The sequence below is a fragment of the Megalops cyprinoides genome, chromosome 12 (assembly GCF_013368585.1).
Source record: "Megalops cyprinoides isolate fMegCyp1 chromosome 12, fMegCyp1.pri, whole genome shotgun sequence".
Lineage (NCBI taxonomy): Eukaryota > Metazoa > Chordata > Actinopteri > Elopiformes > Megalopidae > Megalops > Megalops cyprinoides.
The window spans coordinates 6,552,137-6,570,740 of NC_050594.1; the positions used below are offsets into that span (position 1 = coordinate 6,552,137).

Genomic DNA, 18,604 nt, shown 5'->3' on the forward strand with positions numbered 1-18,604 from the left:
TTTAAATTGCACTTATACCTACATGTTACAACTGAATAGAGTACATGCTGACAGTACCTATCACAGTGGGTTTAGTGTGTGTAATCACTCCAGAAGTGAAATAACAGTCACATTTGCTCTAACAGGTTCCCACAACAAGATTTATTTACCAGCCAAAAGGGAAAAACTGAGGTTTTCATGATATCTGACTGTCCGTCCCATTTGTATTCCCTTTACATGATTTAAGAATAAAAAAAAATGTTTGGACATGTTAAAACTAAAGGAAGCATCAGTGGTCAGTCTATAACATACATGAAAACTTTTAAAACAATAATGGAGAAAGTACACAGGAGGTGTACCGCTGACATTTAGCGGTATTCAAACTGGCATCTTGAAGTGGTAAAATTTTAAAACAAAGTCAGTTCCTCATTTTGGAAAAAAAATGTTTCATCTGTGAGCACAAACACAACTTTGAACAAAAAAAAAAAAAACAGTTACCGTGACGACATTGAGAGGGAGCACATGCACGTAAACTTTTTTGATTTTAAAAATGTTCCATCCTGCACTATCGTATGTTAAATAAATACTCCAATCGCCACATTATGTCATTACGAGGAAGCGTGTCTTCTGAGCCAGCCAGAGGACATGCAAAAAAAAAAGAAAAGAAAAAACAGATATACTCAGTGTTGCTCTCCACAGTGTGGTGAGACACAGCAGCTCCGTGACTTTTTTCTGCTTCCAACTAGGTTCTGTCTGCAAGGCTCGAAGACCCCATTCATTACACAGAGTAGTCACTTTAACTGGCTTTAACTGAACTGAGCAGAGTTGGTATACCCCAAATAAAACACAATATACTAAAGAAAAAAGTGCACTTCCTATTGAGAAAATAACAGAACAAAAGAGGTAAAAACCAATGAATTACAATAAAAAAAAATAACCGCAAAAAATTAAAAATCAAGCGAGTCCACCAATCAGGTGAGGTAATATGGTGGAATTAGAGCGACAGAGAAACAATGACAGTGATTAAAATAATGTTAGCCACAATCCACAATCTTACATGAACAGGTGCACGACTGAGGCATAAGTGCCTTCTGTCAGACGCTGTCCATACTCCTGAACCTCAGACTCTTTTAACTTACATATTGCTTCCCTGTCCCTGTTGTGGATTTTCATAACATGATAAGTGACGAGTCGATGCTACTTCCAAGGCTACTTATCACTTCCTTAAGACCATAAAATATTTCATTACAATAGTCACCCTCTGAAAAGAAGAGGGCAAAAAAGTACAGGCATATTAATTAAATAAGTGTTCATCATTTACAAGATTAAGACTTTTTTCTTCTTTCCCCACCTGAAACCACAACCTGCAGAATGCAGCTTCTGTGGTTGCGATGAGGTCTGTGATTATGTTCCATGACAATGGCAGTAAATGGTGAACTGAACTTCCTTTTTAAAAACAGAGGTTTTTTTTTCCTCCTCATGGCGGGTCCATGGTCACATGGGCCACTGTCTTCCCTCAGAGGGAGGGAGGAGGAGGAAGGTGGCGTCTCGGGTTCAGGTGCTGTCCGAGACGCAGGTCGATCGATGAGCAGCTTGGTGAGCTTATGAATTCAGACAGGCCACAGTCCGGCAAAGGCTGCGTTCAGTGGATTCTTACAGCTGCTCTGTATGAACAAACACACACACACACGCACACACACCCACACACACACGGACCCACACATGCCCCCACAGAACGGGTGTTGTCCAAGGGAGGGTAGCAGACACAAGGCTGGCAGGAGGAAAAAAGGGGCGGGGCAGGTGCTACCAAAAAGTAGAATCCCTCCTCCCTCTGAGGTGTCCGCCGCACTGCTACGAGCCCGGGGACAGCCACTGCCGGAGCTCCTCTATCCCACGCTGCACCTGGCTGAAGTAGAAGTCCACGTTGCGGGAGAAGTCGGTGCACACGCTGGACTGGGCGTTGCCCAGGGTGCAGTAGAGCGCGGTCCCGCCCACACTGATCACCACGGTGGCCAAGCAGAGCAGGAGGAGGAGGAGCCAGGAGTCTCCGCCCACTTCATCTGCACGTGTGAGAAAAAGGGAGCCATTTACATGCCTAATACCTGGTACAGGTGCAGGGTACTGAGAGGTTAAAAAACAGGAGAAACTAAAACAGTCACTGCTTGAAGCTCCAGGCTGCCTCACTCATTGCAAAAACAAAACACACAAAACACTGAATTACATGGTCTTTGTCAGGGTGACAATGTTTTGTTGTTGTTTTTTTGCAGTAAATCACTTTGGAGACTCACAACAGTGTGTGGGTAGACTTCCTTCTCATTCTGACAGATACGCACGTGCAATCACACTCACACACAAAGATCTGCCAATCTTGTGAAAATACCCACGAACAGCCATGTACCCATTACCGCTATCGGTAACAATCAGTGACACCAACTAATAAACCGCTGCACATCAGGGCATTGCTAGGAGTTTGGACCCTTACCGTGATCCACGGCCTCTTCCGGCTCCCTGAAGCGTACTTTGCGTTTGGGGACCTGTTTGGGTGGAGCTGGGGGTCGGGGCGGGGCTCCCTCCAATGAAGACCGCCTCTTCAGGATAGAGACCAGGCCTGCGGCAGGAGTGATCTGGGGTGGGGGGGGGGCAGGATGAGAGGGTCAGGCCAGAGCCAAATGACTGACTGCTGTGAATGAGGCTGCTATAACCACAAAAAGCTTGAGTGTCAAGTATTTTCTTTTATCATCTTTTAACACACTGTGAATACAATGGATCTTGAATCTGGTGTTTTAAGATTGCCGCACTTAGCATATCAAATAACGTTTGCAGAGATTCTCCCACACTGACCGTGAGGTACAGTACCGTGCACATTTCTGGGTGAGTGACCTTTCTGGGCCAGTGGTCAGCTAACAAATAATATCCACACTGGCAGCTTATCACCACCAGATGTCACTATAAGCAGAGCTTGGTATTGCGCTTCAGTGCTGGCCAAAGCCCAGCCACACAAAAGACATACAGGGTCAGTAAAATTACAAGGGATTTGCAGGCTTTCAGCAAGCTGTGAATCATCTGCTGTCACTATGAAAAATATTATAACTGTATCAGCACCGTCCCACTCCCTTTGGTCAGTGTGGTGCAGGCTTTTGGTTTTTAGACCTCCTTGCAGCTACAGAAATACACTGCAGAAAGTGTCTTTCACATGTTCCAAGGTTACATCATATCGCATCATTATTTTCCTAGCATACGCCCTTGTCCCCCTTGACCTATGCAGATGAAATTCTAAGCTGAATTTCTAAATGGCTGGAGACAGCAGGGGCTCATCCGGGATTCAAACCTTGTAACGGGTCCAGTTCCCTAATCAATACAGCACTCTGTTGCATGGGGCCAACAGAAATCACATCTACATTTTTCATGTATGTGAAAGAGCACACACTGGATTTTTTTTTGTTGTTGTTGTTGTTGTTGAGGAGAGCAAGGAACCGAATGAAATGGAAACCACCAGCCAGAGAATGCACCGTTTAAGAGGAGGGCTCTTTTCAAATGAATAATTCAGATGGGCTGGAAAAGAATGAAAACAGCATAACAGTATCCAGGGCAACAAACAGGACAGTGAGCACGATCCCAGCCACTCAATGTGATGTGCTTCTCAGTGTGACATCATCATTCACTGAAGTGCGTTAGGAGCAACAGATAAACAAGCACATCCCTTGGAGAGGGGATAATTCTATCTCTGCATCATTACCCACAATCCATTGGTTGCACTTATGACCTCATTAAAATCTTTGGCTTGAACTCGACAACCTTTTGTGGTCAGGATGGATGCCAAAACCACAAAGCTATTGTGTTAGCGAGAGCCGCTAAGGGAGGGGTCAGGGATCAGAGATCAGATGTCACAAAAACATCCACTGCATGTGTCTGGATGTTGTTGAGGATTCAATGTTTTCCACACAGAGAGTGGGAAGGGAGTACAAATAAAGAGAGAGTGACAAAAACAAAGAAAGAGATGGCGGGACAGACAGAGAGAGTGAGCGCTGTGAAACCTGAAAAGCCCATTGATTATAATTAGCCCAGTGATTATAATTGATGTTAACATCAATACAGTCAGCAGCAAAGGCATTAGACTAGCACAGGAACAGCCTCGTTACTGTGACCTGCACTCCCATTCGGTGAATTCAGGACCTAAATGGACATCATGTAATAATGTAATAATGAAAAAGAACACATATGATGCGAGGGGCAGGAGCTGTACAAACATACCTATTGTTTGTGAGATACTGAGCTGCATATGGACTCATAGTCACGCTCTCCTCCCTGCTTTTTACCCGCCACATAATAACAGCCTGTCATTCGGTGTGTCTAGCTAATATGCCCGAACACACTATAAACAAGCTTTTCCCGTTCCTAATTTACATGCGCATAGCACAGTAACCTTGTGATAACACCACCTCATTTCTTTGTGTTTTTGCTAATATTTTGCTACTTCCAGAAACCTCTTCTAACTCAGCCGAGAAACCGCTGAGTTTCCGACAAGCCCACAGTTCACTTTTTACTGCCTCGGGACTGAGGCTATACCTTAAATGCATTAGGAGATGTCAGACTGCACTGAAAACTCACCAGCTTCTCACCTTCCTGCTGCCTTCATCATTAAACATTAACTGGGCTGTGCGCAGCACACAGGCATAGTAACACTGCTGCGTTTGTGGGAACACATTGTGGGCCAGGACCAAAACTCTCAATCTATCACAACAAACTGTTACGATGGTCAAGTGGATGCATGATCACACTAACCCTAACCTACTTGTCTAACTGTGAAATGCGTCAGACCAAAATTAAACAGGTTTTGTCGTGTGAAAAGATCAGACAGTGTGAAAACCTGCTGAAGAGGGCATCAGTGCTTGCAAATACCAGCAAGACCAATAACACACTGGTGGGACAGGAATCCTAATTCAAAGACTGACAGAATGCAGTCCATTTTAGGAATGACAGATGCAGAATCAATCGCATATAATGATCAAAAACACTAGAACAGAATTATTCCTACACTGTTTAAATATTTTAAATACTGCTTGTAGGAATCATAAATCTCCCAATAAGAATAAGGATGATTTTTATAATCACAGTGTGCCATATCTGTGACAAGAATAGCTGCCAAGTTTATGATTTAATACTGCAATTAATCATAGGCATAAAAACTGGCTGTGCTTGTCTTCTAGGTAGGTGGGGGCCCATAGTCCCTCTGGGAGTTTGGGAGAGACGACTGCATGTTGATTCCATTAAAAAACCCCAAAGCTGATGCTGTAACCCCTCACTGACACCCTGACCACTTTTCCCAAATCGCACTGTGACGACCCCAGATCTTGACTGGAGGCGAATGCGGCCTCCTTGCTGATTGCGGCAGTAATGCATTTTTGCTTTGCATTTGGCCCCTGTGTGATCCTGGAGTTCACCCCGGGTCTCAACATGTTAAAACAACACAAGGGGAAACGTCAACTAACTAAAACCACCAGTTCCATCCCTCTAACCGCTGGGACCAGCATACAGATTGCATACAGGATTCCGGAATGACTGGCCGGAGGGAAAGTGTTCCTTTTCAGAACGCGGAACAGTCGAGTGATGCGAAATGGCCTGTATTCCGTCCGTCCCTGGAGTCCTGCGATACTGACGCAAAAACAAAAACCGAACAGACTGAATCATCCGAACTTAATCCAGTGAAGATTTATGGAGATCTGCACTGTCCCCATGTAACCCTGCTACACTGGCTGGTCTGGATAAACACCAGTGGGCTACAGCCCATCATATACACCAGACTGAACTGAACACTAGCCGCCACAGAAACAGAATTCCTAAGTGGGCCTCAGAGATTACCTGCCTGTCAAAGGAAAACCACACACATAAGCCAGCACTCCCAAGTTCTAGTGAATAATGTCCAAGTGCAGGCTGCAGAGAGCTTGGAAACAAACCCTTGTGTGAGACAAATGTGGGGCTCACTGCACAAATCCCACATGAATCACTGAAGTGAGGACCGGCTCAGGACTTGAACCCACATCCTTCAAATTTATGTTACCCTGACGGTAACTGATGTGTTATAGCAGCCTGTCCATATCCTGGCCCCTACTGATTTCAGTTAAAGAATAGCTATGTTGATCTGAAGCTTGGCTCTCAGAAAAAAGAAAAAAAAAAAACCTTGGCTTGTCTCCACTCTTGCTATTGGCTGAGAAGCAATGCCCATCAGACATGCCCCTTTACCAAGCCACTACAAACACAGACAAATAAATAAATAATTTAACTCCTGTACATACATACCTCCCCCACATAACCAGGGACCAAGGAGGGGTAATCCAAACCAGTGGAGCCCTTTCTAGGGGATATCCTAACAGGACCAGGTAGTGCAGCACTGAAGATGCACTCATTTTCAGGAAAGGCTGAATAACCTTGCTTACCCAGAACGCCCTGGGGCAGTGCTGTGACATAGACCTGGTGGACGTTTCTATTCAAACCCTGAAAATAGATTCGCCAATAGGCTCAATGCTGACACAGCGTCAAGAGCACTTACTCCTCGAGCATTACATTACACTACGGCTGCTCAGTGGACACTCCCATCCAGAGCGACTTACATAGCTTACAGTCTTCACCGGTTACACAGTCTGGATATTTTACAGAGGCAATGTGGATTGAGTGCCATGTCTGAAGGCGCAATAGCAGTGCCCCGCTGGGGAATCAAACTGGCAACCTTTGGCTTATAAGCCCCGTTCCTTACAACTGCTGCAGGACTCCTGCCATGGCATTAATGTTGTTCATGCTCCCAAACTTAGAGGTGCTGTGTGCTGGCTATGTGAATACTACTGCTGCTGCTGCCAGGGCTTAGATTACAGCTTTGATGAAAATGTCACGCAATACTTACTTCCTCCCAGTGGGGTTTAGGTTATCGGCTTTTTACACTGGTGTAACTCCAGTATGGATCCTGGAGCGAAGCAGTTTCAGCCTGTCCAGGTTTTTACTACAAGCAGGTTGGAACACAGAGTGGAGGATAGAGGTGGCTATGGATTCCTATAGTGCACTGACTTGCTTGCAGTAAAACCTGGAATGGCTCAAACTGCTTGTATTGGGAGTACGACTCACACCTCTGTCAAATTAGTCACAACCAAACAAGGGAAATCAGCAGCAGACTCAAATTTACCAGCCAAAAGTACAGACAACTGCTAGACTTTGGAGCCTTTGTTTGCCTTGGTTACGTCGGTGAATGGCCTTCAACCCCCATCACGATCACAGTTGCCTGCTCAAACCTGCGCATGCTCAAAGGCTCCCCCCTTCAGGTGGGTGAGTGATGGCCTGGATCAGCCCAGCGGGGAGGGCAGTCACTTAATTGGGTTCAGCCTGACACTGCAATAAATAAAGGACTGCTCACCTCTTCGCTCTGACTGCAGTTCCACTGGGTGTGCACAGAGGAAGCAGGTGTAGTGCTGCATGTGGTTTTCACTCACATTTACACCTGATTTTATGTGCTAAATAAAACACAAGTACACCATTCTTTTTATGTATTTTGATTTCTGTGGACCTTAAACAGCTCTATGTGCAAAATAGGTTTCTCTCACCAGCAAATCTGTTTAAAGACACACAAGCACTGAGAGTAATCATTTTTTATCCCCAGAACCAAAATGAGTATTTAACAAACTCTCCTTCCTTTTATCAGCTTAAGTAAAGAACAGGTAAAAGTCCCACAGCGCACTGATAAACCAAGGGGTCATCCAGAGGCCCCGTGGATGCTCTTTGAGGTTTAAAGTTTAGTGTTAGAGGATTCTTAGAAGTTGGTTGAGTACAAGGGTTAATCAGCCAGTCCAAACTATCACAGCACACAACCAGCACTTATGACCATTCCCATTTTCTGAATAGTGGTCTCAATCAATGCATTTGGGAGGCGGGGTGCTTACTGACCAATCACTGACCAGGACTGCAATCATAACAGCTTCTGTCAGGTACAATCACACTTTCCATCAGAACAAGAAGGGTGACACTCAGTCAAAAGCAGCTTCTTCACTCAAGTTTCATAAAACCAAAATGAATCCTCACAATATAAGTCATGAAGAAAGATGAGAATACTCATATAATTTGGTGTTATACCATTATCTGTGTATGTAGCCTGAATCTATTAAGGTCTGATGGTATGTTATAAGGAGAACATCTGAAGTCTGTTTACAGCCTGTTCTGACCAAAAATGAGAAGACAGGGCAGTCATGACCCCCAATTCTGCAATCTGACAAAATGGGCACTCCAATCTCTGACCCTGAGCTGCGGAAATTATAATTTCACAGAGGAACAGATGCGTGTCACGAGGTGTCTGGACTGGGATAGAACAGAGCGCTAAAGGGAGATGGTTCAGCCCACAGATGTAATGAACCCTCAATCACTCTTACCATCTTCATTCTCCACACCATCTGATACTTAGCCTTGTCCTTAGTCCACTACTCAAATTTCCCTCCACACACAGCGGGAAAAGACCCTGTCATTCTAATTCTGGTAGGACTCCATGTCTGTTCTGTCTATGACTGCATCCACATGAACAGGAAGCAGAGACAAAGACACACTGACAGTGAACATCCCGTCTCACCTCCTCCACCTGTATGCGTCTGGCCAGGTCATCCAGGCCAGCTTCCTCCTCGCCTTCTCTGAACTCCTCTGGGCCATTTGCGCCGACAGCTTTCTTTCTGTCTTTCTCAATTTCCTCCCCCAAGCCCATTTCCAGCCTTTCAGCGTACAACTGGCTCATATACCCGCCCACTGAAGGGCCTCGCCCTTCCTCCGCCCCACCGCTGTCCTCGGCTCCGGCGGTAGGCGTGTCCCCCTTCTCCGTCACACCTTGCCCCGCCCCCGGCAGCCCCACGTCCATGGAGTCCCCCACCTCTATCTGTGGGCCTGTCTCATGAGGTAGACTCTCCAAGGGAGGTGTCACGGGAACTGCCCCCTCTTGCGAGGAGCTGTCAGTCAGCTGGTCTCCACGGAGACCCTCTGGTCCTGCATCAGTGTGCGGCTCCGTCTCGCCTGTCGGGCCCACTTCACCCCCGCCCACACGCACAGTCTCATCCGTGAAGTGGCTGTCAGGCACTGCTGGAGTGGGCGTGGCCGCGAGAGCAGGGGAGGAGTCGGAATTGCATAGCGACGCCCTCTGTTGGTCGAGCGTGGAAGCGTCCTTTTCCGCTGCTCCCGGTGCAGCAGCTTCGATTGCCCCCTCTGCTGGGGGGACGTCCTCGACGCCAAGCTGCTCCTCCATCAGCCGTGGTGACTCAGTGCCACTGTCTGCGAGACACAGAGTCAATGTTACCAGAACATTCTCTCTCTCTGTCCCTCACTCTATCTTTCCATCCCTTCTAAGCCAGAGCACCCCCCCTCCCCCCAGTTTCACACATGAATATTTCCTTTTCAAAAATTAATTTATCACCCTTGAGTAGCTAGGACTGATCACCACCTCCTCTTACACTCGGAACTACTTGTTTGTGACCTCACAGTCCATTCTTTGGCTCCACCCCTCCTGGGTGTAAAACGAGCCCTGCCTTGTTTGTACAGCAGTCTGACCTATAGGACGACGGCCACACCTGGTGTCTTAGTGAATGAGGCGCTTGCAGTGAAACCGGTGACTGAGATGAGGAGCAGGCTACAGAGCCCCATGTCACAGGGCTCTTCGTGTTGTGAAACCTTTCTCTGTTCTTTTCCTCACTGCCAGCTTGGTTGTTGTTTCTCTCAGTCTGTGCAAAAGGAATGGCAAAGTGTCCTGCACCCATTAAGAGCTGCCTCTACGAGAAACGGCCACGGTCTGTGTCACAACAGAGAGGCTCGGGTTTCCTGTTTTTTCAGCGCGCCTCCCCTGAGCGGATTTTATGCTGACACATTGAACGCTGCACTGAGCGCGTCTGAAAAAGGCAGGCGTATCGGCGTATCAGTCTTAGCACTTCACCATGCACTCCAGACAGAGCTGTGCTAATCTTGCTAGCTCTGCAGCTCAGAGCTGTTAAATGGCCTTAGGCCGGGTAAGACATTACACAGGCTTGAGAAAGCAGCGGCTCCAGACATGCCCTGGGATATCTGCTCCCTCTGTGCAGACTAAGGCCAGGGACCACTGCCTGCACAGCATGAAGGGAAAGCTTGCTTATTTGTAGGTTCTGTGAGAAAGCACAACCTGTCAGTCATGTATAATCAAATTCAGAGCTAGGCTGCCCATCATGCATTGACAAGAGGTAAAGGTGATGTAAGTCCCATGTAAAATTATAGCTGTCCTGAGGTCAGCCGGGGCCCAGGGAGTGTAATTTCCCTTGAAAGGCAGATGTAATATTCTCTTAAAGCAACACCTACCTGCCCACTGCAAAAGGTTGCACCGGGTTTTAATGGAAGAGCTGTGAGTGGCTCCTTCCTTAGCAGCAATTTCCCAGCGATCTGCTTGGTAAATGCAACACCCAAGTGCCCACTACTCAGTCAAATTTCCCTTCCTCTTACTCTCTAACTTACCCTACACCTCTCTCTCTTTCTGCATTTTCATCCCTCCCCCCTTCTATCCCTCTTTCACTGTTCCTGTCTCTACCTCCCACCTCTCTCTCACTCCATCTCCGTTCCTCCTTCACTATCTCTCACTCTTATCCTGTCCCTAAAGGTAATGGCTGCCATCCCTGTGTCTGTATGAAGTGTGTGGCCCAAGCGCTCACATAATGAACTTAGTGCAAATGAATAAGTGCATTTACCACAGCAGATTGGCAGCAGCAGTGGCAGTCCTCCCTCCAGCTCAGTACCACCCACAGGCCTGTGCTGAAACCTGGGTCTGCTGAATAGCCTGGTCTAATGGTGGAGCTAGAGTGTGGTGAATAGCCTGGTCTAATGGTGGAGCTAGAGTGTGGTGAATAGCCTGGTCTAATGGTGGAGCTAGAGTGTGGTGAATAGCCTGGTCTAATGGTGGAGCTAGAATGTGGTGAATAGCCTGGTCTGATAACGGAACTGGGATGAAGTGAATAGCCTGGTCTAATAGTAGAGCTGGTATGGGGTGAATAGGCCGGTCTAATGGTGGAGCTAGAATGTGGTGAATAGCTTGGGCTGATAACAGAACTGGGATGAGGTGAATAGCCTGGTCTTATAATAGAGCTGAGATGAGGTGAACAGCCTGGTCTAACAGTAGAGCTGGTATGGGGTGAATAGCCTGGTCTAACAGTAGAGCTGGTATGGGGTGAATAGCCTGGTCTAACAGTAGAGCTGGTATGGGGTGAATAGCCTGGTCTAACAGTAGAGCTGGTATGGGGTGAATAGCCTGGTCTGAAAGCAGAGCTGGGATGGGGTGAATAGCCTGGTCTGAAAGCAGAGCTGGGATGAGGTGACAGGCGGATGTGCGGCAGCAGGGGAGGTGGGGGGTGGGGGAGATCACACACGCACAGTGAAAGTGAAACCGGGCCTCGGAACACAATGCGTGGCGCTCCTGCGCGCATGTAAACGCACACCTCCGTGCCAGCCACTGTGCCCGCCGCTGTGCCCTCAGACCAGGCCCGCCTCATCAATAACGCAGGAAGCCACAGGCAGCTCCGGAGACAGAGCGCAGGCCGGGAGGAAATGGGGAAAGCCATTACACTAAACACACAAATCGCCACGCTCCAAGGAAAAAGGAGGAGAATAAGGATTTGTTCAGAAGCGAGACAGCTCCCTATCCACCACCCTTCTGCCTGAGCAAGAAAAGGACTTGGTTACACCACATACCACAGTGCTGGCAACTCCTCTGGAATAGTGTGGCACTGTGGTGCAGAAACACACTCCCTGACCTGCATGTAAGGGTTGTGCATGTGAGACACGCAAAAACGCAACAAGAAAATCCTGTCCAACAAAGCTTTCCTTCAGTGTCTTAAAACTCATGCCTCATATTCTTATAACGCTGGGTGAAGCAGCAGTTGAAGATGAGAAGGTTCTACCTTACATTACATTAAAGTTGCTTAGCAGACAATCTTATTCAGAGCCACTTACGTAGCTTACAATTTTCACATTATCCATTTATACAGCTGATCATCTGCTGAGGCAATTCAGTATAACAACCTTGGCCAAACCCTGTTCCTCACCACTATACCACACTCTGCGTGAGATTCTCTGTGTGAGGTTTTCCTCTCATACTTCTCTCAAACCAAAATTACCCTCTCACACAGGTCAGTTACGACAGCTGTGATAGTCGCTTGCGCTTCCATGGCAACGTTGCACCAATTTTAGGGCAGGTCCATGGGCTGGCCAGACAGGGCAGAAATCAGTAACCTAAGGTGTAGTGGTAGGGGGCAGGGCTTGTAACCAAAAGGATGTTGGTTTGATTCCCCACTAGTGCAGTCCTGTTCTACCCTCAGGCAAGGTACTTAACCCACAAGTACCTGAGTAAATATCCAGCTGTGTAAATGGTTAAAATTGTAACCTACTGTGTGTAGGGTTACTCTGGATAAGGGTGTCTGCCAAATGACAATAATGTAATGAGAACTCGCATCGAGTTGGGTGGTCGCCTAGGAGCTGAAAGGTCACCTGGCCACAGTGGGGGTGGTGTGTGAGACCACAGCACAACTCAAAATCGGCAGTTGGTGTGGAAGGCACAACAGCCTTATATAACCAACCAGATCCACAAAGAGAGAAGAATTATGGGATATGTTCAACGCCAACATCCCTCCAGCCCTGAGACAACTGTGTCAGAGAGAAACATTCTGGCCTTTGCTATCCCAGCTTAAGTGCAGATACAGATGCAAAGGCTTCAAAGACATGGAGAAGGAGACTCCGCCAAATTTAGATGTTCTTTGACACCCAGCCCTTGAGTGAAAGAGGAGATTAAATATATTTTCTATTCCTGGACAGACAGGGCACCTGACTTGCCTTATTATAAAAGCGGTCCAGTTAAATTGGAAAACCCTAATTTAAGGTTCACTATATCAACAATTTCTGAAGTGCTGAAGAAAGAATGCAAACTAAAATTACGATAAAAATCTCAATCAGTCAGTATAACTCCTGCCAAATGTGCTCAGTTTCAGCGCTCCTAAATAGACAGGACGATGCCTGAGGCCTGAACTCTGCCCTATCACACACTTACTAGAGTGTCAGCGTAACTTCATGTCGCTGCGTATTTGAGCTGATCTCACTCAGAGACCCAGAGAAAGAGCAGGACCTTTCTGGTATCTCCTGCTTAACCCACGCTGTGCAGGCGACCTGCCCCTCCCCTGGAAAGAGTGTCCAGCGGGGGTCCAAACTCACCTATACTGCATGGGAGCGAGGTGCCGTCCAACCTCTGCTCTCCTGGCCACCTCCAGCAGGTGAGGCTGTTCTTCGGCTCCGGGTCCGCGGCAGCGTGCTGCGGGGACACAGGGACGCGCCCGTCATCGCAAATGCGCACACGCACAGACGTGCAGACACGCATGCACACGTGTATGTACATGCGAGCAAATGCGGAGACGCCACCGGACAAAGACGCACACGTATGTGCACGTTCATGCGCACAAGGACACACAGGCACACGCAGACACGTGCAATGCACACATTCATAAGCGCACGCTGGTAACACAGCGGCGGGTCGCCTACCTTCTCTGTGCCGAGAGAGGGTCTGTGAAAGGAACAGAGGAGAGGGAGAGAGAAAGAGAGAGAGAAAGGGAGAGAAACGGAGAGAGAGGAGAGAGAGAGGGAGAGTGAGAGAGTGAACAGTCAGTGCAGGCTGTAGCAGGGGCTACTGGGTCCCTGGGTGCCGCTGCGGTGGAAATGGCGTGTGGAACGGGCCGCGCGGCTTAAGGACGCTCCGCTCGCCGGGAGGCTAATATTAGCGCGGCACGTCTCCCGCGCTGAAACCCTAGAGCGTGTCTCGGATTGCTGTGAGCGCGGCGACGGGGCCATGTGTTTAAACCATCAGCGTGTCTCTGTGTGGTCTCTCGGGCTGTGTGTGGGCGACCGCCGCGCCACGCTGTGGTGAACCTGGGCGGATCAGGTGCCTCTCAATGAGAGAGGTAAACTGGGAGTTCAATTCTCCAATAAGGACGTAAAATCTTCCAGGATGTTTTAAAACAAAGCCCCCACTTTAAATGTTCGAGGTTCTGTTCAACTCTGGAGCTTGCTCACTAAGCTGGAGGTACAGCAGAGGAGCACTGCAGCTGTGCCACAGCTGGGACTTGAGCTTGCAACCCCTTTCTGAATAGTAGTCTACACATCACGGAGGCAAAGTTTATGTCGGTGAAAAATGAAATGGAGTAAAAAAACAAACAAACAAAGATGTAACTGTAATCCTTGTGGGGATTCTTATATTGAGCCAGTCTTGCTCTGTGGCAAACACCCCTCACCAATCCCACCTCCCTGTACTGTAGAACAGAGACTCATTCCACACTCTTTAACTGCTGTGTTGGGCATTGCCATCCTCTACAGAAGTACACTGTCCCGCTGTGTGCTGCCAGATCCACAGAAACCCCTCCTCTCACCTCCGGTGTGACCTGCAGATCCGCCTCAGTGTCTCCAGGTGCTCTGATCCCAGATCAGTGCGGGCCCTCTCCTTGGAGCTGCGCTCCGCCTGCCGGCACGCCTTCCACCTGGACTCTGAAAGACAGAGGCGGCACAAGGTGGAGGGGTCAGCCTAAGAACCAGGACGGTGGCCAGGTATACAGGTGTGACCGCTGTCCGGCGCTGTGAGCCACGTGACACTCCGGTCACCGCCACACAGGAGACAGGACATTAATGCAGTATAAGAGAGAAACATCAATGAGACGCAAGGTGCTGAAACAGCCATTTAACAGAAGTTCCCAAACTGAACCACTTTAAATTAATTATGTGCTCAGAAGGCGCCTATATCCTATCTATGACTGACTCCTTGTTGTTTTTTGCTTGCGTTGTACTCTACCTCACTTGTAAGTCGCTTTGGATAAAAGCGTCTGCCAAATGAATAAATGTAAATGCAATGTACATCTATGAGGCAACTGGGGTTCAATGGCACTCTAAAAGGTAAAACAGCACCGCTTGGGTTATGAATACTCCACAGCAGCGGAACAGAGGAGAGGAGAGCTGCATTACCCCACTCCCCCTGCAGGGCGGCGAGATTGGACAGCAGGCGCTCGTGGTACAGCCTCTCGAGCTGGAGGAACTGAAACGCCCGCTCATCTGCACAAAGGCTTTCGGTTAAGGACAACAAACTGGTGACGGACCCAACATCCTGCAGTCCTGCCTCAAAAAAGGCCTTCGTAAACTCAGACCAGAGCCAGGTCCAAACTGGGCTGAGGGTAGCCCAGTTTCAGACGATTCTTCTGCATCCTTTTCTTGTTTTCACTGTGAATTTGTCCCTGGTGATCTGCACTTCTACCAAACCATGCAAATGGCACCACATTATTACTCAAAACAAATATGAGTTGCTGCGATAAAACCATTACAACACTTGATGAATAAAGCCTTTTTAGACTACCACCATCAAATCTCCAGGCTAGAGATTAATATCTATGTTGCTGAAAGAACTGCTGGTGGGAAACTCTTTGACCACGAAACAAGGCGCTGATTCTAACTGTGAGCCAACTAACCAGCATAACAGTGTCCACCCAGTTTAAAAGTGCAAACACTTGTGTGAGAAAACAGACCACACCACATAGGGTTACCGAAAGGCCCAACACCCTGATAAAGTATTGACTCTGTCAAGGCTCACACACTTGTTTGCTGTAAATCTACTGACAAGGATACAATCTTCTTCAAGGAAGTAGGCTTCAGCTATCTGTTAGAGAGACAAAAAAAACTGTTAAAATATGAGAAGCGTGCATTCGCATGGTTTTAAAAATGACATTCAGCACCAAATTTCTCTCTGACAATGAAAATAAACATAACTGAACTCTGCTTTAAAACCACCTCTGAACAAAAGCACAAATGTGAGTTTGCACACGCGCACACACACGCACATGCACACATACATACACGCGCAAACACACAGACACACACACACGCACACACAGTTAGGCCTCCTGGCAGTCAAACACAACATGTACTAAAAGAACAGTGCAGCAAATAAACAGTTCTTCCACTCTGTCAATACGCTAGTATCAGACACTGGCCTCCCTGCGAGCTGTAGATCCACCCACACTGGTGGAGAGCCGCTGCAGATTCTCCCTCACTATAAGAGAGCCGCGCTGAAGAGAGCCGCCTGGAGAATGGCGGCTTTGGCGTTTCGGATGGAGCGGGAAGCTGTTGAATCTGCGTGGCTCGTTGCCAGTGAGAATGAATTTACATAAAAACGAGTGTGTGAGCGTGTGTGAGCGAGGGAGGGGGCAGAGGGGAGAGAGGGTAAGTGAGGGGGAAAAACAGCCAGTGAGGCCAGGAGGCACGAGGCTCTCTCTGGTGACGAGAGTGCAGCCTTCTGAACCCCAAAACGGGGCGGAGTCACTGTGCTAATCGATAACTGATAAGCACCAATGAAAAGACTTCCCGCTCTACGGCAAAGCACTATGATTGGTTCAACCCAGTGAGCTAATGACAGTAAATTGCATCTCCCCTGATTCTTGGATTCACGAAGCCCCACTCTCTCAGCATTAATTTTCTATCTTCTTCAATGTGTTGTACCGACATTGCTGCACTATGGTGAACCACTTTAGAAGGTCAATGAATGCCAACAAACTATCATTTGATGTGTCGCTTCTTAAATATCAAATTGCATGCCTCAGTGGATCAGTGGTACATTCTCACCACAGGGGGTGTTGTGTGTACCTGTGTCTGACAGCTGGACGGTAGAGTATAGGTAGCTATCCAAGGTATAACCTATTAAAGCATGTTGCAAATGATAGACGTTTTATACATTTATTCACCCGCTAACATGAAAACCATGTATGTTGAATGATTCAACAGACATCTGCAGAAAGGAAACAGAGACCTATCCATCTGCCACGTACTTTTCTACCAGTGTTTTCACACACGTCCACCAACCTGCATTACTACATCAGAGAAATGACACACACGTGCAGTCCTGAGTCTTTTATCGCTATCTGGAGGAATGTGAAATGCGGCCGTAAAACTATCTCCTGACTGTGACCGAGGCAGATAATATTCTATCATATCTCAGTGCACTACTGCCCAGAACAGACTCCACGCATTACTTAAACATTGCTCAATGTTCATTTATTCATAAAAAACCAATCCTCCCTCACCAGAGGGAAACACTGTTTCTCAGGAATAGGAACATTAAAACAAGCCCAAAAGAGAGCAGGTACAAACCCGGTATAAGTGGTGAACAGCAGAGACCTTGTATAGGTCGTGAATAGTACAGACATACTATAAGTGGTGACAGATACAAACTGTTTACAAGCGGTGAATGGTACAGACCTGGTGTTAGGGCGACTAGTACAAACCCTTTATAAGTGGTGAATAGTACAGACCTGGTATCACTGATGGTGAATGATACAGACCTGGTGCAGGCACTGGGGTAGCCGGGGGTGGTCACAGTGGTCCTGAAGCTCCAGCAAGGAGGCGACCAGCGAGGAGGGGCTGGGTCCAGGGCAATGCCCAGGCACACTTTCAGGAGACCCCTCTGGTCTTTCATCCATGGGGCTGGGGGTGAAGGCTGCTGGGGGCTCAGAAGGGAAGATGTCATGGACATCTCCTACAAACCCAACAGATACATAAAAAAAAAAAAAAAAAAAAAACATGGCCTAAGTTCACCCTGGTGGGAACGATACATGATAACAGCATCCGGTAAATTACCGGCATATCACTGGGGAAGTGGGAAACAAATAGCTACCAAATTTAAACAAGATAAGATGCTTGTTCCTCATTTATTTATCTACGTCTCTAACCTCAACCATGCCCCGGAGGCCTGTTTGTGTTGCATGGCAACAACACAACTAGGAGTTAGTGTCATGAGGGCACTGCACAACAATTACGAAACCCTCCAAGCTGTGCTTTTGCCTTACCACGTCAAGGCACATCAGAACACACAGGAGATGCCAATCCCCTCGGAAAAGAACGAAACGCTGACGAGAGAGCAAGAGCTGACAAACACTCACAGTGGGACCATGAACTCGCCTATTTCAACTGCTATTCCTGTGACCCTGGACCGTGGCACCAGTTCCTTTTGGCAAGATGGTCAGTACATGACCACAACTGCCATGGGACTGATTAACAGGCTGAGCCAATCAGCATGCAGAGGATCTGATCAGCCAGGTGATGAAATGCATGCAGTCCCAGGGGCAGCTTCAGTGCAGGGAGCAAAGGAAGCTAAAGCCTGCTTGACCAAATGACTTACCACATACACACACACAAACACACACACACATGTGCGCACACACACACACACACGTGCACACACACACACACACACACACACACACACACACACACACACACACACACACACACACACACACAAACACACAAACGCAAGTACAAACACACACACACAGACACACATGCTCAGACACACAGACACACACAGTCACGCACTCACAAACTCACTCATGGACAGACAGACAGACAGACAGCTGCATATTCACATTCAAATACACACACACTCAGGCACATACGCACACACACACACACACACTCTGTAGGAACCCTCCCCCGAGGCGTGACGTGAAAGACTGGCTCTCACCCACTCCTGTTCCTGTGCTGCTACCTACCTGCAGCACTAAGCACAAGCAGCAGGCATGACATG

General features: G+C 47.8%; 2 protein-coding genes across 2 annotated transcripts; both read right to left on the minus strand.

Moving 5' to 3' along the window:
* Positions 1-973: 973 nt before the first annotated feature.
* On the minus strand, positions 974-9,255 carry LOC118787192 (consortin-like). Its single transcript, XM_036542657.1, has 3 exons — positions 8,579-9,255; positions 2,462-2,603; positions 974-2,039 (listed from the first exon to the last, which is right to left on the minus strand). Exons 1-3 carry the CDS (start codon positions 9,236-9,238, stop codon positions 1,831-1,833), a joined length of 1,011 nt encoding a protein of 336 aa, XP_036398550.1. The 5' UTR covers positions 9,239-9,255; the 3' UTR covers positions 974-1,830.
* Positions 9,256-13,138: 3,883 nt separating this feature from the next.
* LOC118786849 (consortin-like) lies at positions 13,139-17,550 on the minus strand. The gene is made up of 6 exons (XM_036542189.1): positions 17,361-17,550; positions 15,652-15,682; positions 14,998-15,084; positions 14,412-14,526; positions 13,531-13,552; positions 13,139-13,303 (listed from the first exon to the last, which is right to left on the minus strand). Exons 1-6 carry the CDS (start codon positions 17,496-17,498, stop codon positions 13,139-13,141), a joined length of 558 nt encoding a protein of 185 aa, XP_036398082.1. The 5' UTR covers positions 17,499-17,550.
* Positions 17,551-18,604: the final 1,054 nt, after the last annotated feature.